The sequence below is a fragment of the Stegostoma tigrinum genome, chromosome 7, assembly GCF_030684315.1.
Source record: "Stegostoma tigrinum isolate sSteTig4 chromosome 7, sSteTig4.hap1, whole genome shotgun sequence".
NCBI lineage: Eukaryota > Metazoa > Chordata > Chondrichthyes > Orectolobiformes > Stegostomatidae > Stegostoma > Stegostoma tigrinum.
In genome coordinates this window covers 32,803,814-32,829,729 of record NC_081360.1, presented here as the reverse complement: position 1 = coordinate 32,829,729, position 25,916 = coordinate 32,803,814, and the positions used below count along the sequence as shown (strand labels likewise).

At 41.2% G+C, this 25,916-nt stretch overlaps 1 protein-coding gene across 1 annotated transcript in view; it reads right to left on the bottom strand.

Moving 5' to 3' along the window:
• dnah7 (dynein, axonemal, heavy chain 7) overlaps positions 1-25,916 on the bottom strand; it is a 304,986-nt gene that overhangs the window by 127,272 nt on the left and 151,798 nt on the right. The window contains exons 39-44 of the mRNA XM_059647155.1: positions 23,738-23,957; positions 21,486-22,358; positions 13,600-13,829; positions 7,310-7,640; positions 6,270-6,616; positions 5,973-6,153 (exon numbers count right to left, since the gene is read on the bottom strand). Coding sequence (XP_059503138.1) covers positions 5,973-6,153; positions 6,270-6,616; positions 7,310-7,640; positions 13,600-13,829; positions 21,486-22,358; positions 23,738-23,957 — 2,182 coding nt within the window. The remainder of the gene's footprint in view (positions 1-5,972; positions 6,154-6,269; positions 6,617-7,309; positions 7,641-13,599; positions 13,830-21,485; positions 22,359-23,737; positions 23,958-25,916) is intronic.

Genomic DNA, 25,916 nt, shown 5'->3' with positions numbered 1-25,916 from the left:
CAAGGTATAGAGCTGGTTGAACACAGCAGGCCTTCCTGCTCCTCTGATGCTGCTTGGCCTGGTGTGTTCATTCAGCTCTACACCTTGTTATCTCTGCGTATGTTTAGTGATGCGCACCTAATGTGTCAGGATGTCAAATGAAAGCTGTGTTGAATATTTATGTCTTATCCTTTTCACCCTCCAAAAACTAAAGCATATTGACCAAAGTGATTTCTCCTCCAAAGTTAATCTCTGCAGAGTATTTTTTGTTATCTGGCTTGCATGTGTGTGAATTGGGTTATTCAGAAGGGTTGATATTTATATTTTCAGATTGCAAACTGTGTAAACCAGCTCTATATTTTGCTGAACAAGTCTTGTTTCCATAAAATAATCAATAGCTTTCTTGTTTATGAAAGAAACCTGGTGCTGGATCATTTAATTCTGTTTGAAAGGGTGCTTAAATTGCTATGTCAGTAACTGGATTAAACATTTAAATAAATTGTCGTTACCAACAAGTTGTTAGACTGGAGAGAGGGAGAGAGAGAAAGAGAGAGAGAGAGAGACACAGACAGACAGACAGACAGACAGACCAGTGCAGTCATAGAACATACAAGATAGAACATTACAGCACAGTACAGGCCCTACGGCCCTTGATGTTGTGCCGACCTGTCATACCGATCTCAAGCCCATCTAACCTACACTATTCCATGTACGTCCATATGCTTATCCAATGACGACTTAAATGTATCTAAAGGTGGCAAATCTACTACCGTTGCAGGCAAAGCATTCCATTCCCTTACTACTCTGAGTAAAGAAACTACCTCTGACATCTGTCCTATATCTTTCACCCCTCAATTTAAAGCTATGCCCCCTCGTGCTCGCCGTCACCATCCTATGAAAAAGGCTCTAACTATCCACCCTATCTAACCCTCTCATTACTTTATATGTTTCAATTAAGTCACCTCTCAAACTTCTTCTCTCTAATGAAAACAGCCTCAAGCCCCTCAGCCTTTCTTCGTAAGACCTTCCCTCCATACCAGGCAACATCCTAGTAAATCTCCTCTGCACCCTTTCCAAAGCTTCCACATTCTTCTTATAATGCGGTGACCAGAACTGTATGCAATACTCCAAGTGCGGCCGCACCAGAGTTTTGTACAGCTTCACCATAACCTCTTGGTTCCGGAACTCGATCCCTCTATTAATAAAAGCTAAAAAACTGTATGCCTTCTCAACAGCCCTGTCAACCTGGGTGGCAACTTTCAAGGATCTGTGTACATGGACACTGAGATCTCTCTGCTCATCTACACTACTAAGAATCTTACCATTAGCCCAGTACTTTACCTTCCAGTTACTCCTACCAAAGTGCATCATCTCACACATGTCTGCATTAAACTCCATTTGCCACCTCTCAGCCCAGCTCTGCAGCTTATCTATGTCTCTCTGCAACCTACAGCATTCTTCGTCACTATCCACAACTCCACCTTAGTGTCGTCTGCAAATTTACTAACCCATCCTTCTACGCCCTCATCCAGGTCTTTTATAAAAATGACAAACAGCAGTGGACCCAACATCGACCCTGGCGGTACACCACTAGTAACTGGTCTCCAGGATGAACATTTCCCACCAACTACCACCCTCTGTCTTCTTTCAGCAAGCCAATTTCCGATCCAAACTGCTATGCCTCCCACAATTCCATTCCTCCGCATGTTGTATTGTGGGGAACCTTATCGAACGCCTTGCTGAAATCCATATACACCACATCAACCGGTTTACTCTCATCTACCTGTGTTTGGTCAGCTTCTTAAAGAACTCAATAAGGTTTGAGAGGCACGATCTTCCCTTCACAAAACCGTGCTGACTATCCCTAATCAATTTATTCTTTTCTAGATGATTATAAATCCTATCCCTTATAACCTTCTCCAACACTTTACCAACAACTGAGGTAAGGCTCACTGGTCTATAATTACCAGGATTGTCTCTACTCCCCTTCTTGAACAGGGAAACCACATTTGCTATCCTCCAGTCGTCTGGCACTATTCCTGTAGACAATGATGAGTTAAAGATCAATGCCAAAGGCTCAGCAATCTCCTCCCTGGCTTGCCAGAGGATCCTAGGATAAATCCCATCCAGCCCAGGGGACTTATCTATCTTCACCCTCTGTAGGATTTCTAATACCTCTTCCTTGCGAACTTCAATCCCACCTAGTCTAGTAGCCTGTATCTCAGTATTCTCCTCGACAACATTGTCGTTTTCTAGAATGAATACTGTTGAAAAATATTCATTTAGCGCTTCCGCTATCTCATCTGACTCCACACACAACTTACCACGACTATCCTTGATTGGACCTAATCTTACTTTCATCGTTCTTTTATTCCTTAAATACCTATAGAAAGCCTTAGGGTTTACCCTGATCCTATCCGCCAACAACTTCTCATGTCTCCTCCTGGCTCTTCTGAGCTCTCTCTTTAAGTCTTTCCTGGCTACCTCGTAGCCCTAAAGCGCCCTAACTGAGCCTTCACATCTCATCCTAACATAAGTCCACCCTTCTTACTCATAACAAGATAGAGTCTTTGTGTCCTTTTACTATTTTTGTGACTTCTAGCCCTATCTGTTCATTTACTCTCTATCGATTCCAGTCATTCCCAAATTTGATTCCTTGCCCCAACTATTTAGTTTAAAATCTTCTCTACTTCCCTAGTTACATCATCACCCTCAGCAAGATTCGGGTGCAGACCATCCCACAGGTACCGCCTTCAAATCCTCAGTGCCAGTGCCAAACAAATCTGAACACACTCCTACTGCAACATTCTTTGACCCACACATTCATTTCTCTAATTTTACTTCTCCTGTGTCAATTTATATGTGACTCCAGTAATAATCCAGAGATAATGCCCTTTGACCTTCTACTTTTCAGTTCAGTACCTAGCTCCTCATTCTGACTATGAAGAACTTCTTTCCTTGTCCTCCCAATGTCATTGGTATCCACATGGACCACTATGACTGGATCCTCTCTCTCCCACTGTAATTTCCTCTGCAGCCCTGATCAGATGGTTTGAACTCTGATAACCAGGCAGGCAACACAGTCTTCTTAATGCCAGCTGTTTTCTGTAGGGAATAGAGTCAATCTACTCACTAAAATGACGCCCCCCCGCCACCCATTACATTTGTTTCAGTTCTCTCCCGCCACCTGAATGGTCTCCACTGCCACAGTCTCAGTTAGCTCATCCACCCTGGAGCTCTCACTTTCATCCAAACAAGTTGAAAGCATTTCAAATATGTTGGGCTATTGCAAAGGCACTTTTCCTACTGGGTACTTAGCCTGCCTCACTCAGAGTCAAACCCTGACCAGCCCCTAAATCAGAAGTCCCTATTCTAAGGAATGTGATTATCTCCTGGGATAAAGTTTCCAGTAACTTTCTCATGCCCTAATTTGTCACTATGTATGATAACCAAGTGTGGAGCTGGATGAACACAGCAGGCCAAACAGCAACTCAGGTGCACAAAAGCTGATGTTTTGGGCCTAGACCCTTCATCAGAGAGGGTCTCTGATGAAGGGTCTAGGGCCAAAACATCAGCTTTTATGCTCTGCTTGGCCTGCTGTGTTCATCCAGCTCCACACTTTGTTATCTTGGATTCTCCAGCATCTGCAGACCCCATTATCACTTGTAACCATGTATGATGTTCAGCTTCCAGCTCATAAAATCTGAGCTAAAGGTGTTCAAACTGCAAACACCTACTGCAGATATCCTTGTCCTGAATCACAGTGGAATCCGGGAACCTCCATAAACTACTGCAAAAAAAAATGTTCTGCCTTCCTTAGTGTATTAGTAACTACAAAGTGACTAGTCAAAGTAGATCAAAAGAGACTGTTTCCAATAATTGAATAATCTAGAAAGAGAGAACATAAATAGGGCTAAAGCTAAGATAATAAAGATGAAATGGATTAAGACACTTGCAAGAGTGGTTGAAGCTGTGGAATGCACTTTCAAAGTTGTTAAATGAAGCATGGATGGAATCTTGGGCTATCATGGGTTTGGTGGTGAATAGTATTCAATCAAGTGGAAGATTAATGCATGAGACATCTGATTCTATCCCAAAAAAGTCCATACTGGGAAGGTATCTGAACAACCTTCCCACCCTGTAACCAATATGAGACTTTTAAATAGGCAGTTAATGTCCACAGAGGGACCTCAGTCCACTCGCACTAGTTTAACCTGCTTTTCATTTTGGTGGGAGGGCACTCATCAGTTTGGCTGTATAACAAGTACACCTGTGTGCATGGTTACTTGCATTTTCCCAGGAGGCTCCCTTTTTCAAAAGCACTGCCACCTGGTTCAGGGGCCCAATTGAAAGTCCTTTCCTGTCCTTGCTGCTGAACACTCTGCCCATGACCCCACCAGGGAACTCTGGTCCTGACATCAAGGCTTGGAATCCAGGTATTATCCTGGACTTTTGATGATTATCTACCCAATAGTGGTCACCACCATCCTGGTAGTGCTGCAATTCAATAGAGGGCAGGCCAAGAATTGGCAGGACAACATTGGATTGCAGGACATCCTTCCTCAGTGTCTTTGATTCAAGAGGACCATTGGCCTGTCAAATGTCCAAGAAGCACAAGATGCTGTGGCAACATGAAACTCCCATCAGCTCTCCAGCAGGCAGTCAAAAATCCCATTCCCACAGTATGGCTCCATGCCATGTTAGCATTTAAGAAAAGTTTAACTAGCTGTTTGAATGAATGGTGCAGAACTTGATACGGAATAGGGTAGGATATAAAATTGGCTTGATGGTAGGGGACAGAGCATGGTGTCTGGTTTTTTTTGGACTGGAGACCTGAGACCAGTGATGCACCGCAGGGATCAGTGCTGGGTCCGCTGTTGTTTGTTATTTATACAAACAATTTGGAGGAGAACTTACGATATATTGTTCATAAGTTTGCAGATGACACCAAAATTGATGGTATAGTGGACGGTGAAAAAGATTATCCAGGATTACAAATGGATCTTGATCTATTGACCCAGTGGGTTGAGGAGTAGCAGATGAACGTCAATCCAGATAAACCTGAAGGATTGCATTTTGGTAAGACAAACAAGAGCGAGACATTTCCAGTCAATGATAGGGGCCTGGGTACTGTTGTCAAACAGAGAGGCCTGGGGTTCAGGTACCTAGTTCTTTGGAAGTTGTGTCACAGGTAGAGAATTTAGCACACTTTCCTTCATTACTCAAACCATCGAATATAGGAGTTGGGACATTGTGTTGAGGTTATATGGGACATTAGCAAGATCACTTTGGAACACTACGCACAGTTTTGGTCACCCTACTATAGGAAGGATATTATTAAATTAGAGATGGTTCAGAAGACATTTACCAGGATGTTGCTGGGACTGAAGGGCTTGAGTTGCATGAAGAAGTTGGTTGGGCTGGGATTTTTAATCACTGGAGCGTAGGAGGTCAAGGGGTGACCTTATAACGATTTATAAAATCATGAGGGGCAAAATAAGGTTAATAACAAAGATCTTTTCCCTAGGGTGACAGAGTTCAAAACTAGAGGGCAATTTTTCAGATGGGAGGGAAAAGATTTAAAACAGACCTCAGCAGCAAGATTTTCACACAGAGGGTGGTTCATACGTGGAATGAGCTGTCAGAGGAGGTGACAGATGCAAGTACAGTTTAAAAGACAATTGGACAGGTACATGAATAGGAAAGATTTAGAGGGATCTGGACCAAACACATGCCAGTGTGTCTAGTCTAGTTTGGGAAACTTGGTCAGCATGGACCAGTTGGACTGAATGGTCTGTTTCCATGCTGTCCAACTATATGACTCTAAAATGAATGGCTTTTACTTTCCTTAAGGCTGTTTTACATCTATAATATAGCACCATACTTAGTGGCTAATGTCTAGAGTTTGACTAACATGTGCTAAAGCTAAAATTATAGACTGCATTTTCTTAAAACTCAAATATCAGTTGTACAATAAATGGTATTTAAATTACCTGGTTTTCGAGGTCTGCTTTCTTTTGCTTATTAGTTTCCAATTGCTCCTGCAGTTTTTCCAGTTTATCTTGCACTTCTTTAAGCGCAGCTTGCTTCTTTCTTAGACCATCCATTGCTATCTTCAATTCACCTTCAGCCAGTGCTAGTTTCTCTTTCTTGGGAGCTACAACTTTAGCTACTCTATTAAAAGGCAGGCGAGAAACAAAAAGACTTATTGTATCTCGTGTAATACAAAATTCAAACTGGTGAACAGAAAGAGATTTAAAATATTCTATGAACCAAATATAACAACTTACTTATCATAGGAGTCGATTGCAATAACCCATTTGCAGAGACCCTCAGCTGCCGTGGAAGCATTACGAATCTTTTCTGGAACAAATTCTGGGTTTGTTATGTATTTATTTCTAATGACATTTATGTATGCTGAAGGAATATTGTCCTTGTCATATTCATGGAGAGACTGTAAAAGTTTCATGTCACCCAGTACTTTTTTGGCAGGGCCCCAGAAATCTTCAATCTTTTTACCTGATCCAGTAGGATCTGGAATTCTATCTGGTTTTATTCCTTTCAAAATACAAATTGCCTCCATAACTAGCTTTACTCCAGCTGGGGGGCTCTTCATAGACTTCATCACAGTAATATCCTAAAAGAAAAGTGACTATTTAGCATTGTATCTTAACGTACATGTAATTATTATAGAATTCAGGTTTGCCACAGACATATGAGTAAAGTTGCCAGAGGCAACCATAGATCTACTGTCTCAGTAATGACAGCCGACTGATAGTGAGTTTGACCTGAGGGTCAACAAGCTTCAGGTGAAGGATGGAGTTGAAAAGGTGGTAGGTACATTCATAGTAACCTCAGCCAGTGGAGGAATTGAACCCATACTGTCAGAATCACTTTGCATCACAAACTAGCCATCCAGGTAACTGAGCTAACCAACCCTATTATGCTCTTTCTGGAAGAATCATTCCACCCTGATAGGACCTACATAGTCTCTGGCTAAACAGGTGAATTTGAAGGCTAATGGCTGAAAACGTTTTGACATTTCATTCATCACATCTTTAGAAAGCATTATTCAATTCTCTTGTCTCAAAAGAAGACTGGTATCCTAAGAAAAGAAATAGGATTCTAGTTGGGATTAATCCACACGGGATATGTTTAATTTGTTATGCATTACACCCAAAAATCACTTCTAGGACAGATAGTTGCAAAATTGTGAAATATGTCGACCCTGCTACACTGAAAAAGAATATTACAATCTAACAAGGTGAAAACTCTTAATTACTTGTCTTTTACACAGACAGAGCAGTAAAATCAACAGCTTGGTCCTTACTTGTGTGGTGAGCGTATCAAGGGCAGCAAGTGCAGATTCCAGAACTGGTAAGGCCTGTGCCAGATCAGCATCACATTCATCCTTAATTGCTTTTGCAGCCATGGCTTGATCATTTGCTATGATTTCATCAGCTTTTACAATCTCCTCTGTTCGTGAGACCTCAATAGACTCTTTTTCAATGATTATCATCATTTCGTCTACTGCTGAACTAGCGACTATCAGTTCAGGCTGCAGGGCTTCCAGCTCTGCCTGCATGGTTGCTACCTGAGATGCAGCAGATTCCAGTTTTTCTAGGCCAACTTCATATCTTCTTTTCATCTTCACTACTTCACTAAAGACAAAACATAAAACATTACCAACATCTTAGAGAATTGTTATTGTGCAGAATGAAAGTTAAAGCCACAGTGATAGGTTCCAAGAAACAGCACACGCGATCAGCTCCCTCTAAGACACATCCATCTCATTCACTGCTCCCCTGGGAGGTTGACCTATCATGCCCTGCTCCCGAATGCCTGCATAATGTCATGGCTGCTGGGCCCATGCCTCCTTCATTCTCTTTTTGGCGCTTTCCACTGGATTTGAGATATTTCAAAACTCAGCAATCATTCCAATATACAGCATTTCACACCAAAGAAAATTTGAAAAATAGTTTTCAACTCCAAGTAATCCATGTTCAAAAGTAGTATAGAGAAACACCTGTCAAAGTGCCAGATATCAGGCACTGACGCAACTGCATAAATGACAAATCTGAGTTAACTTGATCTAGATGAGGATCTCTTCAAATACGGCATCTAAAATCTCTTTAGCCACTGTTTCCCCCATGGTTTCCTCAACTTAATGACACACCATTTCAGGTGGGCAAAGAAATTATTTGAACAAGGAGTCCCTGATCCAGATAGAGGACTTAAAGAAAATCTGTACTCGTTAAAACTGCCAAACCTTCCTGGATAAATGTGAAAAGTTTATGATACACACTGTCATGAATGCATAAACTGGTAATTATCTTCAAGGGAAAAGATTGTAAAATCCCAGAAATTGCTGGCTGTTTTATGCTGTTATTTTCACACAGATGGGATCCATTTCTTCGCGACCTCATTATTTTAAGAACTTGCTGAGCTCACACATTAAACTGAAATTACTTGCCACAGGAAGCGACAGGTGATATTCAACAAGAGTCAGGAAACTCCTAACAATTTGTTAATTGACCATTCTGTACCACCTATCTTTGTGCCAGAAAAGGAGCAAAACTGTTCAGTCTCATGCCTGCATGTACAAAAACTGTGACTGGGAGGGTTTCGAAAAGTCACATTTTAATTTTTAAATTATTTCTTAACTGTTTCATTATCTCTGCGTTTTCACGGTCTCTCAATTTGACAGCTCCCTCCCTTTATTTATTTGTATTTGGTTTCATTTCAACTTACCCTCTTCCATTGCTCCCGAACTTTTTTCTCACCACTTAGTTAAATTAAATGAAGTATATCATTGGAACTTATCATTCACTCAGGTTGCAGCTGGCCTCCTGCACTTATTGTGCTGCTATAGTTCACAAATTTTAACGTGATTTATTCAAGTTGCAGGGTGCTAGAAAAACTCAAACAAGGTACATCTCAAGGTATACCCCACAAGAAGATTTAACTATAATATTGAAATTATTTCTGTGCTTATTACAAGTAGATGCTGTGAACAACCACTGACCACCTGGATCCATAAGATTTTCCACTTCATTTTGGATCATGAAGATGGGAAATATGTAAATTTCTGGCAGTAGATTGAAGGAGAAATTAGAGTTTTGTGTATATTTCAACATATTTTCTCATTCTTCATATTCAAACGGATCAGAAACTAACACACCACAAAAGGAGGTACAAGAAAATTGTTTTCCATGCATTAGTCATTAGTTCACCTAAAACCAAATGGTATGATGGCCTTTGGTGTAAGGGGATTTGAGCACAGCAATAAAGCAATCTTGCTGCAATTGTAAACTGTTGGTAAGACAGTATCTGCAGTATCTGCAATAAAATAAAGCAAAAGGAAGCCAGAGATCTGAAATAAACAAATTCAGAAAGTGCTGACGAAACTTAGCAGGTCTGGCAACATGTTTGGAGAGAAAGGACAGAGTTAACATTTCAAGTCCAGTGATCCTTTTTCAGAAGGAAAAGAAATGGTGATATCTATACTAATGACAGGACAGTTGGGTGGAGAGGAAAATGAACCAGATAGATGGACACAGTGCCCAGAGAGAGATAGACAGAGAAGAAAGAGACAAAGAGTGTTCTCTGGACTGGGGAGAAAAAATATGTAGACTGCCTGACTGCCCATAACAATGACTGCTATTTCAGCACATCATTGTGTTTCCATGCCAATATTTTTGTCTCAGGCCTGTTGTAGTATTCCATCAAAGCTCAACGCAACCTGGAAGAGCAATATTTCATCTTCCACATAGGCATATTACAGCCTTCAGAGCAAGAGAAAAAGAAAATGGAGGCAAACGGCAAGGATTGGCAGCTGGGGTCAGATGAATCCCTCAAGGTGTATAATGGCAGAAGGAGTATACTTAAGAGGAAATCAGAAGGGCAAAAAGGGGCATGAAATGGTTTTGGCAAATAAGGTTAAGGAGATCCAAAGAAATTCTACGAATACATTAAGGGCAAAAGAGTAACTAGCGAGAGAATAAGGCTCCTCAAAAGATCAACAAAGCTATCTATTGTGGAACCGCAGGAGATAGGTGAGATACTAAATGAGTACTGCAAATCAGTGCTACTGTAGAGAACGATATTAAAGCTAGGGAACTTGGAAAAATAAATAGTGATATCTTGAAAAGTGTCCATATTACAGAGGAGGTGATGCTGGATATCATAAAACATACAAAAGTGGATAAATCACTGGGACCTGATCAGGTGTATCACCAATCTTTGTGAGAAGCCAGGGAAGCGATTACTGGGCCCCTTGTTGAGGTATTCATCTCATCAATGGCCACAGGCAAGGTGCCAGAAGACTGGTGAGTAGCTAACATGGTGTCATTATTGAAAGAAAGATGGTAAGGAAGAGCCAGAGAACTATAGATCAGTGAGCCTGAGGTCAGAGGTGGGTACGTTGTTGAAAGGGATTCTGACAGACAGCATTTACATTCAAGATGGATTAGGGATAGTCAATAGGTCTGTGTTGTGGTAAATCATGTCTCACTAACTTGATTGAATTTTTTGAAGAGGTGACAAAAAGATTGATGAAGGCAGAGCAGTGGGCATTGTTTATATCCAGTTCAGCAAGGCGATCGACAAGGTTCTGCATGGTGGACTAGTTAGCAAAGCTAGATCACATGGAATCCAGGGAGAGCTAGACATTTGGGTACAAAACTGGCTGGAAGATAGGAGACAGAGGGTAGTAGTGAAGGGTTACTTTTCAGACTAGAGGCCTGTGACTAGTGCTGTGCATCAGGGATTGGTGCTGGGCCCAAAGCTTTGCGTTACTTATAAAAATGATTTCGATGTGCATATAGGAGGAATGGTTAGTAAGTTTGCAGATGACACCAAAATTCATGGTGTAGTGAACACTGAAGAAGGTTACCTCAGTGTACAATGGGACCTTGATCAGAAGGGCTGGTGGGCTGTGAGTGACAGATGGAATTTAATTTAGATAAATATGAGATGTTGCATTTTGGTGAGACAAATCAAAGCAGGGTCCTGTACAGCTTGGCCAAATAAAGAGACCTTGAGGTTCATAATTCCTTGAAAGTGAAGTTGCAGGTTGAGAGAGTAGTGAAGAAGATGTTCGCTGCACTTGCCTTTATTGATTCGTGCACTGAGTAAAGGAATTAGGATGACATGTTGCAGCAGAACAGGGCATTGGTTCGGCCACCATTGGAATACTGTGCTCAATTCTGGTCTCCCTGCTACAGGAAAAATGTTGTTAAACTTGAAAGAGTGCAGAAAAGATTTGTAAGGATGCTGCCAGTGTTGGAGGCTATGAGCTGTACGGAGAGGCTGATTAGATTGGGGCTATTTTCCCTGGACTGTCACAGGCTGAGGAGTCACCTCATGGTGGTCTATAAAATCATGAGGGGCCTTAATAGGGTTAATAGCCAAGGATTTTTGCCCAGGGTAGGGGAGTCCAAACCTAGAGGACATAGATTTAAGGTGGGAGGGGAAAGATTTAAAAGGGACCTAAGGGACAACATTTTCACACAGGTGGTGCGTGCATGTGTGGAATGAATTGCCAGAGGAAGTGGTGGAGGCTGGTACAATTATAACATTTAAAAGGCATCTGAATAGATACGTGGATGGGAAGGGTTTAGAGGGATATGGGCCAAATTCTGGAAAATGGGACTAGATTAATATATCTGGTGAAGATGGACGAGTTGGACCGTAGGGTCTGCTTCTGTGCTGTACATCTGTATGTCTCTATGACACAACATTGAGTTTAAAATTTCAGAACATGAACACCTCCTTCCATGTCCATTACTCTTCCCAAAACCCCCGGTTCTGTCCTGGATAGGCTGATCTCAGCACAGGCAAACTATTTTAAAGTACTCTCAATTCCTAATGTCAGCTCTTCTTCCCACCCATCCCGGGCACTATCTCCATCCATCTGTATCACCTCATCACTCCGTCCCCTGCAATCCCTGCTTCTGCTATTAGCATATATAATCACCATTTCCTAACTGCTTGTAGTTCTGACAAAGATCCCTGAACTCAAACATTAACTCTGATTTCTCTGCCCACAGATGCTGTCTGACCTGCTGAGTTTCTGTAGGAGTTTTGCTTGGAGTATCTGTGTAGTTTTAATAATCTTACTTCAGAAAGGATGTTCCTGCCAAAGAGGGAGGCAATTAAGGCTCATCAGACTGAAGTCTAGGAATGTCAGATTGTTCCATGAAAACAAATTAAGAAAACTTAAGTCTGCATTCTCTAGGGCTTAGAAGAATGAATAGTGGTCACAATTAACTACACAACATTTTTTACAGGGCTCGACAAGTAGATGCAGGAAGACTAGTACCCTAGTTTTGGGGGGCTAGACCCAAGGGATGCAGTCTCAAAATAAGAAGTAGGCCAATTTAGAGTTAAATGTGAATGAGTGTCTCCTTTCAGAGGTTGGTGAATCTTTAGAATTCTCTATCCTACAGAATTGGGAGTCTTGGTCATGGAATACATTCAAGACAGAGATTGATAGACTTCTAGATATTATTAAGATATCAATGAATGGGGAAATAATGCAAGAAAATAGCACTGAGGTAGAAAATCAGTCATGACCTACTTGAATGACGGAGCAGGCTTGAGGTGCCAAATGGTCTATTTCCAAATGTTCCCAAACTTATGCCTCTGAACCTGAAAGCCAATTAAATACTATTGAAGTCTAGTCACTACTGCACACTGCCAAAAAAAGGGCTGGATATTATGGCCATCAACATGGGAGGAAGCAGACAGCTGGACCTGCATAGTTAGTTGCAATGTCATTGGTACTGGCGCGTGATTTAGAAAAGACACTAGTTCTAGCCTCCTGCCTGTGTCCCAGTCGAAGCCCTATAAATGAGTAATTACCCTAAACTTGTACCTAAATGAGCATATACCCTACTGAGCTGGATCCCAGAAGTATCTGCAGGTCTATATCCATTATTGAATGCCTTCTCTTTGGCCTAGCTGCAATTCCAGCAGTGGCCAGCATTCCTGGCGATGCTGCCAAGACTACTGAGCTGTGACCAAATGGATGTGGCAAGCCTTCCTCCCAGAATGGTTTGGAAGTCTCACTTTATAACCATCAAGTTGATGATGCTTGTCTAGTGAAACATAATAATGGAGCCAGTCTGACTCTTGGCATTTACATTGGGCTGTGGAAGCCAATCCTCAGCACATAATTCTGTACAAGGTGTTATTGAAAACCTCAATATATGTTCGGTCAACGGGGGAGAATTTTGCTCAAAAGCTTGTTGAAAACTCTTGCTACAGAATAATATCATGAAGACCAACTAATTACGCTATATTCCTTTTTGTTGAATATTGAACATGTATTTCATTCACAATCAATTGAACTTTCAAAATTTATCGCCTCACTTTCAATAAGATCATTGGGGGGAATAATGTATCTTATGTTCCTTTGTAGGTGTCAAGTTTAATTTTAAGCAGACACAAGAATTAGCAGGCATTTATATTTGAAAATATCATCAACACTCATTACTGAATTTGTGGCAAAATAACACATTTTCAAGCTGTTTGAACAGTTAAGGCCTTGGCTGCATTATCAAATGTCAGACAAGGAAATCCTGAAACTAAAAAATGCTCCACTTAATTTGTGCTTACGTTCTTTTTATTTCAAGTAATGTTTGGAATGTGGAAATCAGTTCCAAGTAAGATGTAGGAGTCACGTAGTTGTGTCTCTGAAGCTCTGTATGGAATGTTTCAGACAATTCAATAGTGGAGGTATGAAAACTCTTGCACATATCGATGCAGCCCAGACGTATATCATGTGCCATTTCAATGTCTCCCAAAGCGCGTGTTGCTACAGCTTGCAAAGCGTCTTCAGGCCAAGACTAAATTAAATGAAACAGTAACAAAAGTAGCAAATGCAAAATAAGATTAAAATCATGCTGAGACAAAAAAGGGTAAAAAAAAAACTTTTACTTATAGCAAGCTTACCATAATCTCCAGACATCTTAAAGTGCTCTAAAGCTAATAAAATACTTCTGGCAGCAGCGATAACAACAAGATAATGTGCTTTTTTCTGGCAAAATTGCTTGCAGGGTAACTATTGGTCAGATCACCAAGGATAACCTCATTCATCTTCTTCAGAGTGGTGCTGTGAGATAATTCATCTGATTTAAAACCTCACATGAAAGACATCACCTCTGACACTGCAGCAATCTCTCACTACAGCATTGGTATGTCAGCCTTAATGTATGTTCAAATCTTAGTGAATCCAGAGATCCAAATGGGAGAACGTTACCAAATAAGACAAAGTGGATGCACAATGAAGTGAAAACTTAATTCCTTCTCAAAGTTGATTTTCCTCAAGATTTTGGTACTGTGCATTGGAGTCACTACATTACTAAAATTTTGTTGATCTAACATATTTACTGCTGTGGAACAGCTGGTTAAATTCCAGAAAAAAAAAACAGATTGTGCAGAGTACAGAAAAGGCAACTACTTGTCAAATATTGCAGGGTTCTGGCCCATACTGGAGATCCACCGTTCCCATTAAATTGAAACGTAAAACAAAGTGCTGGAGAAACTCACCAGGTGTGGCAGCATCAGTTGTGAGACAAACAAAGCTTTCAGTCCAATATGAAACTTCTTTGAAACTGAAGGGTATGAAAAAATGATGGACTTCAGGCTGGAGGAAAAAAGGTGGGAAATGGAACAGAGCAGTTGTTAAAAGCAGAAGATGATGTTACCCCTTCTGAAAGCAAATCCAGGCAAAAATAACACTGGAGTGAAATGAGACGGTAATCAAAGTGGAGAATGTATTCATTGTCTGTAGTTGAAGAAATGAATGTTGAATCCAGAAAACTGTAAAGCACATTAGTGAAAAATTAGCTGTTATTCCTTCAGCTTGCATTGTGAGCGTAATCAAAACACTTGAACAATGAAATAACTCCACAGAGGCTGATGGTGCGTCACCAAGTCACCCTTTATTTACATGTGGAAAGTCCTTGACACCGATCCAACTCCCTCAGAGCAACCTCTCAGTGAAAAGAACCTCTGACACTCACATTTTTATTTGTCAGCCAGTGTCTCTAATTGGACTGGACTAACAGTCCCAATCAGGGAACTCATATCCTAGAGGTCCACCTAACTGAACTGGATACAATTATGTCCCTCTGAAAAGGACATAGGCTAGTTCATTTTTTTTTGGCAGCTTCCCCTGGGTTGTTTTAGCACCGTGTCAGGTTTCTCCAACTCTGCCTCTGATACAGGCAGCTTGTAATGTATGGTAGATCGCATCTTGCACCCAGATCATCTTGGAAAAAAATTAATTTTCTTCTGGTGGCAAAGATGTCGAGACGGCAACATCCATGAGAGAGAGGAAGAACACAAAAAGGTTCTGAAAGAGAAGGACAGCCTGTCAAGTAGTCGGGTGCATTTTGCTCCCACACCATTTGGGAGTTTGCAGCTTTCATACGGTGCATGTGGCTGTTCAGGACTGTCGCACCTAACTGAACACCATATGTTTCTGGACCTGACTTCATGTTACTGCCCGAGTTACTGCACCTGACAATGCGTCTTACCTATGCAGGGCAATTCTGTGGCTCCTACACCAAAGATTACGTCAGGAGACAAATTTATCTCCTGCTTCTGTCCAGCATTGACATTCCTGATGCCATTGATCAACCTCCCGTTGCAGAAAGCTCAGATTTAACCTGGTGCAGAGTCTTCCCCCCATTGGCAACTCTGCTGGAGCTGTCTCTGTTGTTGCATGAGGCATGGTCCCAGAATCAAATAGAACTGGTACAATTTGGCATCAAGTAAACCTGAAGGGTATTTCTTTAAGCCTGCCTTCAAAGTTTCGATTCCTCTTTCTGCCAGACCACTGGATGATGGATGGCATGGAACTGTCCTTACATATTAAATACCAATCAACCTTCAGAAATAGTCAAATGCCCTGCTGGTAAACAATGGCCTGTTGTCTGCGACCAAAACATCTGGGAGCTCATGTATTGCAAAAGATGCATGCAGTTTTTCTATCATGATTCCCATGTTTTTAGAATGAATTCTACGTATGTGCAGCCGCTTTAAGTGGATGCCCAGAATGATTAAAGAACATTGAGCCCGTGAAAGGACCTACATAGTCGATGTGCAACTGAGTCCAGGCTTTACCTGGCCATTCCCATAAATGTGGAAGGATTGCTGGCATTAATTTTTGTCCTTGTTGGCACTCTGGGCACAACTCCACCAATGCAGCAATGCCTTCATCCAATCCTAGCTACCAGATATAACTTCTATCTTCATTTTGGAAATCCCTGAATGACCTGGAGGAGGTCAGCCAGTATCTTGTGGTCACCTTTGCTTGGGACAATCACTCTTGTTCACCATAATAATATGCTATCCTCTACTGTGATCTGTTCTCTCCAGTTCCAAAAAGATTTTAAAACTGTTTGAGAAGGTGCTTTGATTTTCTCATCACCACCAGCTGTTTCAGTTTTGCCTGGACCAGGTCTTCGGGCATCCAAAGTCAGATATTGTCAGCTGTGCCTGGAAGTGTGTCAACAAAATTTTGAACCATTACGGACTCTTCAAGTGGTGGTATCACCAGTGGTGCATCTTCCAGCGGGAGGCAACTCAATGCATCTACATTTGCTACTTGGCTTCCCAGATATTGGTGTTCCAACTTGTAAATGTATACACTTAGTATTAGAACCCATTGATGAATTCAGCCTGAAGCTATGGGCAGTTCTGCCTTATCCTCTTTAAGTAGACCTAGCAGGAGTTTGTGGTCCAGTATTGTTAAAAAAAAATCAATGTCTATAAAGGTATTCTTGACTCCAAGTATGATGACCAATCCTTCCTTCTCCAGCTAGGCATTTATGCTCAGCATTAGCTGAAGTCCTGATGCGCACACTATTAGCCGTTCCTCTCTATTGGGTCACCTATGAGCTAATACTGAAAAAAACGTATGGGAAGGCATTGCATGTCCATACCAGATTTCGCTAAGGATCAAAGTGTGTCAACATCTTAGAGCATGGTAGCTGTTCCTTCACTTGCCTGAAAGCTATGGCTTGGCTGTACGACTTTTTCTAAGGTTGTCCCTTTTTTAAGAGTTGATGTAAAGGTGCCAGGATAGAGGCCATTTTATGTATGCACTTTCCACAATAATTCACCAGCCCAAAGAAGGCTCTAAGCTCTGTGGACATCAGAGTCAAAGACCTTTGATCCCCCCGACTTTTTCTTCCTGCAGGTGTAGCCCAGTTATATCGACTTGGTAGCCAAAGTAGGCCACTTGGAACACAAGGTTTTCCCGTTTAACATATGCCTACCTAGCAAAAATGTTTAAGGATTTGTCCAAGTTCTCTAAGTGCTCATTATAGGTCTTGTTATTGGCACATCATTTAAAGAATAGGCAACTTGAGGTAGACCTTGTAAAATGTTCCTCATTGTCCGCTGAAAAATTACACAGGCTGACAAGACCCCAAATGGCAGTCTTGAATATTGATACAAACCCTTATGGACATCAATATACTTCTGGGAATCCTCATCTAACCATAATTGCAAGCATGCATGGCTCCTGTCCAACTTCATGAAAGACAGCCCCAATGCTAACTTCGCATATAAATGTTTCTATGCAAGGGATTGGGTATTTATCCAACTGCAAAAAACTGTTTACTATTTGTGTAAAATCCATAAAGTCATGTCACATAACACCAGGTTATAGTCCACATCATTTAAAATCCCCACAAAGCCAAGCTGATCCTACAGGCTTCAAAATCAGTACAACCAGTGCTGCCCATTCTGCAAATTGGACTGGTTTGATGATTCCTTCGCTTTCGAACCTTCTGGTTTCTGCCTCTACTTTTGCCCTTGAGGCAAACGGCCCTGGACATTCTTTGCAGCATCACAGAATTGCTTCCTGATCAACATGCAGGGTGGTCTTGGCTCCTTTAATAGTCTCTAGACCTTCCTGAAAAACCACTTGGTATTTAATTCAGACTTCACTCAGACAGCTCTTTTCTAATCGAAGAAAGTGGAGCCAATCTAGGTGAATCTTTCTCAACCAATTTTGCTCCATGAAGCTTGGGCTCGAGCCTTTTACTACAATCAGTGGTAAATGAACCAGCTGCTTCTCATAAGAAACCAAAGCCAAAGTTGTACTCTTAATCTGCAAAGGTTCCCCAGTATAAGTTCTCAGTCTAGCCAAGGTCTTGTGTAGACTTAAGGGTTGGAGTCCAGCGTGAATTTTGGTAAAGACTGGTTAAGCAATCACTGAAACAGCTGCACTAGTGTCGCCCTCCATTAAAAATGGGTGACCATTTAACCTGACATTTATTTTGATTTGGATGTTGCTACCTTTCCAGGGCGTGGACTCCTGGGTACCGGTCTATGAGTTCTCTTTCTAAGTTTAAGCCTCGTGGGACTCTTTACCTCCATTGAGTCCGCATACTGGCAGCAACTACAATGGCTTGTCGGCCCGGATCCTGAAGAAAATTTTAACCATTTGGCCAAGGCTTGGCTTTGTTTTAGGGTTTTACTATGGGCTGACCTAGAGTCCCTCCATTTAGGATATGTCCTGTGGAAGGCTACACATTGCCTGTTCTCAAGCGGTGTTCCATCAAGCTCAGTCAGACTGGTGAGGGTGTCCACTTTCATCTGAAAACTCGAACTCATATGCTCCATTTGCCTCATGTGACAATACTGTGGCTTTAAGGGGTTGTTTTGTCCTGGTTTCTTTGAGAGAGATTGGGGGAACAGGTGTCAACCAGTCTATGAGAAGATAAACAACTTGTGAAGTTTGGGTGTTTCTTCTTTTAAAAAGTTGGAACAATAGCAGCAGCCTGAATGGGCTCAGTCCTCGATGACAGGATCAAACAAGTCAAGCTTTTCAAATAATAGAATGATGCCAGAAATGCTTACCCCAACCCAAAGACGACTGTTACAAATGAATTTCTTCAGTAGTGTGGTTTTCTCTCATGCGCAACTGAAGTAACTCCACTGAGGCCAGTATTCCATCAGCCATTATTTATACATGGAAAATCTTTGACACTAATGCAGCTCCCTCAGACCGAATAGGATGTCTGACACTCCTGTTTATATCTGTCAGCCAGGGCTCCCCGATTGGAAACCCCAAATCAGAGAACTCATATTCTATGAGGTTAACCTGAGTGACAAGCAATCTAAGTATGAAAGGAAGGTGAAGTATTAAAATGGCAAGTGACCAGAAGGTTAGGGTCATGCTTGCAGAATGAACAGAGTGTTCACATAGTGTTCATCAAGTCTATGTTTGGTCTTCCAGAGAAGAAATTATGAGCAGTGAATATACAAGATTGAGAGAAATACAATTAAATTACTGATTCACCTGGAAGGTGTGCTTGGAGCTTTCAACTGTAAAGAGCAAGGGGATAAAAGAACAAGTATTATACCTCCTGCAATTCAATGGGGAAATGCTGTAGGAGACAAAGAGGAGTGAACCAGAGTGTCACAGAGGGACAGGTTTCCTTTGGAATGATCACAATGGAAAAGAAGGAAAGATGTATTTGATGGTGTCATCATATTGAATGTGGCAAAAATTACAAAGGATGATCCTTTGAAATGTGAAGACTGCTGGGGTGAAATGTGAGGAAAAGGGTAACCCTATCCAAAGGGAGTGCTGCATAGATTTACCAGAATGGTATCCAAACTCCAGAAGTTATAATACATGAGGAGAAATTACACAAGCTATGATTATATTTCCTGGAATTTAGAAGATTAAAGGGGGCTTTGATTAAATTTTAAGATATAAAGAAAAATGATTGATTAGATTGAGAGAAAATTATTCTGTTTAGGGATTGTGGGACTAGGGGCAAAATCCAAAAAAGAGGAGGCTGGCCTATTTACATGAGTAATTAGGAAAATGCATACACAGAAATGGTGATAAAAATTTGGAACAATCTTCCACAATCAGTAATTGATACTAGATCAACTGTTAATTTTAAAGCTATTTTAAAACTATTACATTGAATAGATCCATGCTAACTAAAAAGATACCAAGAGACATAACACAAAGGCAGATATCGAATATAGAACAGGACAGCACAGTACAGGCCCTTTGGCCCACTCTGTTGTGCTGAACTTTTACCCTAATCCTAAATTCTATCTAACCTCCACCCCTACCTTATACTATATCATTCATATGACTATCTAATAGCTGCTTAAATGCCCCTAATGAGGCTGACTCCGGCAATGCATTCCATGCCCTGACCACTCTGAGTAAAGAAATTACCTCTGACATCTCCCCTATATCTACCTCCACTTACTTTAAAACTATGCCCCCTCGTAATAGCTCCCCCCACCCTCAGAAATTGACTAACTCTTTGCTTTCCAATATTACTACATGCCCTATCTCCACTCATCGCCCAAAAAACATACAGACCATGGCGTCCTGCAAACTTCTGTGAAAGTTGAAATTACTTCTTCCTTGCAGGTCCCCCAGACCCTCTGCCAGACTCAACTGCTATCACTTGCAAACCACCTGTTAAAGCTTGGAGCGAAAGAGAAATCATAATCTCTTGTTGTTACATACATCAGAAATAATACCTGTTTAACAAATCCAGCTGATAAGGACTTGAAAACTTGTGAAGGGCTTGTCATATGAGGATTGGTTGAGGATTTTGGTTCTGTACAGGATGGGAGGGAATCTCACTGAAACTCACAGAACACAGAGGCCTGGAAAGATTGCACATGGAATGGAGAAGATGTTTCACACATTGGAGAGATTAGGACATGCAGGCACAGTCGTTGAGCAAAGAGACCAACCTTTAGAACTAAGACAAGAATTTCTTCCGTCAGAGCGTGGCTAATTTGTAGAAAATACTGCAGGAGGCCATAGAGGCCAAGTCATTAGGTCTATTTAAGATAGAGATAGATGGGTCCTTGATTAGTAAGAGGATCAAGGGTTCCAGAAGAAGGCTGGCAAGTGGGCTTGAGAAACATCACAGCCAGAATGGAATGGCAGAGCAGACTCAATAGGCCAAATGGCCCAATTCTGCCCCAAATCGTATGGTCTTATGGATTTCAGCCTTAATATTTCAATGTTCCTTTTGTGTGTAAGCCACTTCTGGGCGCAATTGCTTATTTAAAATGTCTTTAATTTTTGCCCGATGACTAATTGCAGGTCCGAAACCCTTGACAGCTCCATCTTGAAGAAAATTGAAAAACCAAGTTCATCAAAAGTGACTGCAGAAATTTCAATGTAAGTTTGTGTCAGAGAGAATAGGAACTGCAGATGCTAGAGAATCCGAGATAACAAGGAGCAGAGCTGGGCGAACAGCTGTGTTCGTCCAGCTCTACACCTTGTTATCGCAATGTAAGTTTGATCCTTCTGTGATATATGACACTACGTCACAGATCAGCCATGATTTTATTGAAAAACAGGTGGAACGAGTTTGAGAAATTTAAACCCCCTACTCCTTTTTCTGTCTGATTCGAAAACTTATGAACACAGAGGTAATCAAGTGTAATTACATTTTCATTCCTAAAAAACAAGTAAGTTATCCACCTACCTGAAACCAATTTATGGTGCAACAGTTGACAAGTGCTGGGAACTTCCTCAGCCTGTTACGGAAAGCATCTCCAATTGGACTCATTGCTAAAACAACATGTAACTGATTACGACAACGTTCAATAAACATGTTGAAAAGTGCCAGTGGACTTCCATCAGTCTGTTTTGATTTGTCTCTTTGACGATCAATTAGACGCATACGTTCACAAACCTCTTGTTTCTCATCCACTGCAAAGAGATTTGGCACTTCTCCCGCATTCAATAAATTGTTGATATCCTCTAGAAATGACTCTTGTTTAATCTGAGTGTCAGTAAATAAAAAAACGCCTTGCATCTCACCTTCGGTAGCTTTTCGAAATATTAGTTTTAAATCTTCTCGCCATTCAGTAGAACCATAACTCTTGGAAATTTCCACTTGAAATAGAATGTAGTCAGCCATATGCGATGCAAGCCGAGTTAGTGACTGACGACCACTTCCTCCAACCCCTACCAAAAGTGCATGGCTATGGGGCTGCTTTAAAATACGGGAAATTCGACAGACATGCTCAATTGCAAATCTGAATACAACCAGATTCATTGGCTTCTTACTGAGATTATTAAACTCATCCAAATGACCCTCAACTACTTTTCGTAGCTTTCTACTATCAAAGATTTCTCTGTAGCCTTTGTCTTCACCTTTGGGATCACTGAAATCACAGAACATTAGGCTACGGAGATCATTTTCCTTCACTGTGCCATCACCATCAGCATCAAGGTGGATGAAGAGCTCATCGAAGTTATCTTCCAGTTGATTATCCGTCACTTCTCGGAGACAGTCAACAAGCCATGCTCGATCTCCATCATCCACCAAACGATCATAATAGACTCGTAAAACCTGCAGTTCAGCCAGCGATGTTGATATCACAGAAAATAATTTTTAAAAAACACATCAGTTGTCAAAATTACGATGTTCATAAGATTATAAATATTCTGAGACTGTTTCATTCATTTTCATGGTAAAATGAAGAGCATCATGTGATCTGCTCTCAGGTCTGCCTTAAAGAAATGAGTAAAGACAGGTTTGGACGGTTTTACTGGGAAGAAAATATGAAATAAATACGCTTGGATACAATAGCAGCAGTATCTGTGTTTGCACTGGGAAGACGCTAAAATCAGAATCTTATTGACGTACTGGAAGGTCCCATCCGCCAGCTAGACGATCAGCAAGGGAACAACACAGCAACTGGTGGACGTTTGTCTGCAATCAAGATGTTGGGGGTGTAAGTCCCACCCGGTTCTGGTCAGTTAGTGGCCAGCAGCTGTTGCTGAGTGCAGCACCACGATGTAGCCATGGTGGCAGAACAGCACTCCTGTAGTTCGAAAATTATGGAGGAGCCAAGACAACATGATGTGGCATAGACAGTTGGGGCTAGTGTTTCTAGAGTTGGGGGATAAGGAGGGGTTGGAAGTGAGGAAATGGGGTGGCTCCCACTGGGCATTCTGTCATTCCTCGATCATGCACTGACCACATTTGATTTACGGGTCCACACCCATCACAGCCCCGCCCCAATCACAGACATAGTAAGCCATCTGCTTAGGTTAACTGGTTAGATATGCTGCATGGTGAAAGCCTACATGCAACTTTTTTTAATCCCTGCAACAGTGCGTTGGGCTCCTTATGAGGTCTATAATTGGCTTTTGCAAGTATTTGTTGCAAATACTAAATACCATTGAATGGGATTATGTCTTGCAAATTCTAGCCTGGCCTCTCTGCCCATAACTCAAATCTGGTGTAGGTGAGAAGGAGACACAGTTTGGGCCTGAGGATTGTAATTCTATGGTGACTGCAATGTATAAGTATAAAATCGGAGCCACCATTTTTGTAAGTTATAATGCAGCTGGCCTATAAAAAGAAACTAATGTTGTATCAACTGTTCTTTTAGTCATTTACTGTAAAATTTATAAAGCGTGAACCCTTTTCATATATTTCAGCTATCAACTGGAAGTAAAAAATCTCTTAAAGATTATAGGTCTCAGTGTAGATTGTAACACAGTCATGATCTAGTTAAATAAGTGAGTGGGCACAAGAGGCTGAATGGCCTACTCCTGTTGGTGTCTTGATTTAAGAAAAAAACATGATTCCTCATGGGAATTATGGGATTGTTTTCTTTAAATACTAGTAACCTACCAACAAGCATTTCTTACTTTTGTTGAAGATTAGATCAGTATTAAAACTGGCCCAGCCCCAGTAAGGTATGTATGCAGAGATTTCACCTCATGAACCCAGAGACGCTTGATTACAGCTGGAGATTCTGATGTCTCTGGACTGGAAAGACACACCCCTTGAATAACTCGGGAAAAGTCCCGCAGGTTGAACAGATAGTGAGACTTAGCTGGTGTCGGGAGGAGATTTTTCATTGCTTCCTTGTAAACAACCAAAGTGGCATTAACAATCTGTGAAGTCAGAGGTCCAAATTCTGGTGGGAAAGTGAATCTAAATGAGAATATGATAAATGCAATCAAGATTTTAGTAATAGTAAAAATGTAGATTTTATTATTCATAAAAAGACAAATTACACGATTAATTGACCAGAAGATCCATCAAATCATTACTATGACTCTCAGTCTCAATGTTATTGCAGATATTTTCAACTATGCTATTAGATTATAAACAAGCGATAACGCATGGCAGAATTGTAACACCAAACAGCAAGGAAGATTGACAGTAGATCAGGAACCTGCAAGTCTGTGGAATGGACTTGGCTTTTTAACTCAGCCACATTAGCATCTCATTTCTGGATTTCTCAAACAATCAGGGCAGGCAGGCAGGATCATGGCCCAATCCTGACTAATTAACACTCTTTACTTAGAAGGATGTAGGGGCAGAAGAAAGGATGCTACAACTAGCAGAACAAGATGAAACAGAAACTTCAATGATGAAGTCTCAATAATGTCCCCACTCCTTCTTCATTTCTAGAATTAGTTCAGAAATCAAAAGGTTGAAAGGTCCGAAAGCAAACAGCTGTTCCAGCGTTTCTGAACAAGGGCCTAGGCCTGAAACATCAGCTTTTCTGCTCCTCTAATGCTGTTTGGCCTACTGTGTTCATCCAGCTTCACACCTTGTTATCTCAGCTGTTCCCAGCAGACAGGAATAAGAAATCAGCTTCAGAAGCAAAACAAGCATACCATAATCAGCTCAGGATGCCAGCAGCAGAAGAGTAATGCCTCAAAATTAGATTAAGTGCCTAAAGAAATACAGTGGCCCCATCACAGCTATAAAAGTTGAATGGTATCCCATATTCAAGATTCAACTGCAGGTGATTACTGCCATAACATTCTGCTAAACAATACTTCTGAGACCAAGAAATTTTATGGTTCCACCCAATCATCTCTCCCTCAAGAAACTTAATCAAATACCATCTGAAGAACTGACACTGGCACTTATCATCATTCTCACATCCATCACTAACATTAACCATCTACAAATGAACTTCCATCTTCTCTAAGTATTCAATTTCTCACACACTTAATTCTCCTTGCAGCTAGGAGAGAGGACAGAGCTTCCATTGTAGTCACCCACTCATTGCCATCTTGGCCACTAAGGAGGAAGAGGCTACAACAAACAACAGGGTTGCAGAATGAGATCTTCCAGACAGCAGGAGAAGGAATTGGATTTCACAAAGGTTATGGCACAGAGTACTCTCAAGTTGAATTGAAATTACTGACATTAATGTGCCCATTAGCACAATGATGACTTTGAACAGTTTCCACTAGTGAGTTCCAATTTGTGTCTCTCAATGGAAAACATTTTGTAGACAAGGGAGCCAAAGGTTATGGGAACAGATAGAAAAGTGAGGTTGAGACAAAGTTGGATAGCCATAATCTTATCGAATGACAGAGTATGATCAAATAGTCAAATGGCTTACTCCTGTTCTTAGGTCCTGTCTTTACATATTCCCAAAGTTCTTTGAAACATGGGAGAGGAAATTTTGCTAGAGGAAGGTGATAAGCCCATAGAAAAGGTTGAACAATCTTAAAAAGCACAATCATTCTACTCAGGCAAGACTTCCACCAGCCCAACACATATATCATGATGGAAGGTCAATGGGATATCGTCAGGATCTCGCTTGGTGAATCCCATAAATCATGTGAGCAGAAGGAGGTTTCAGTAATAAGAACAGCAGAGTTCCCCACCTGAGGTCACAAGATCCTCCTAGCATTGTTTAGCTAAGCACAACTGTTAAGTGTCAATTGAGCAGGGAACAAGTCATCCATTTGAAGCATTGTTCTTGAGTAGCAGCAGAGAAATATGAGGTTCATTTCCAGAGGCACTGCATACAGTTAGAGACTGGAGGTGTTAGTTTCCAACACGTGTGTCATGATATCTCAAACATTTGTTCAGATGCCATAAATCCATGAAAAAATGGCTGTCTGCATGGAACATCTGATGCAA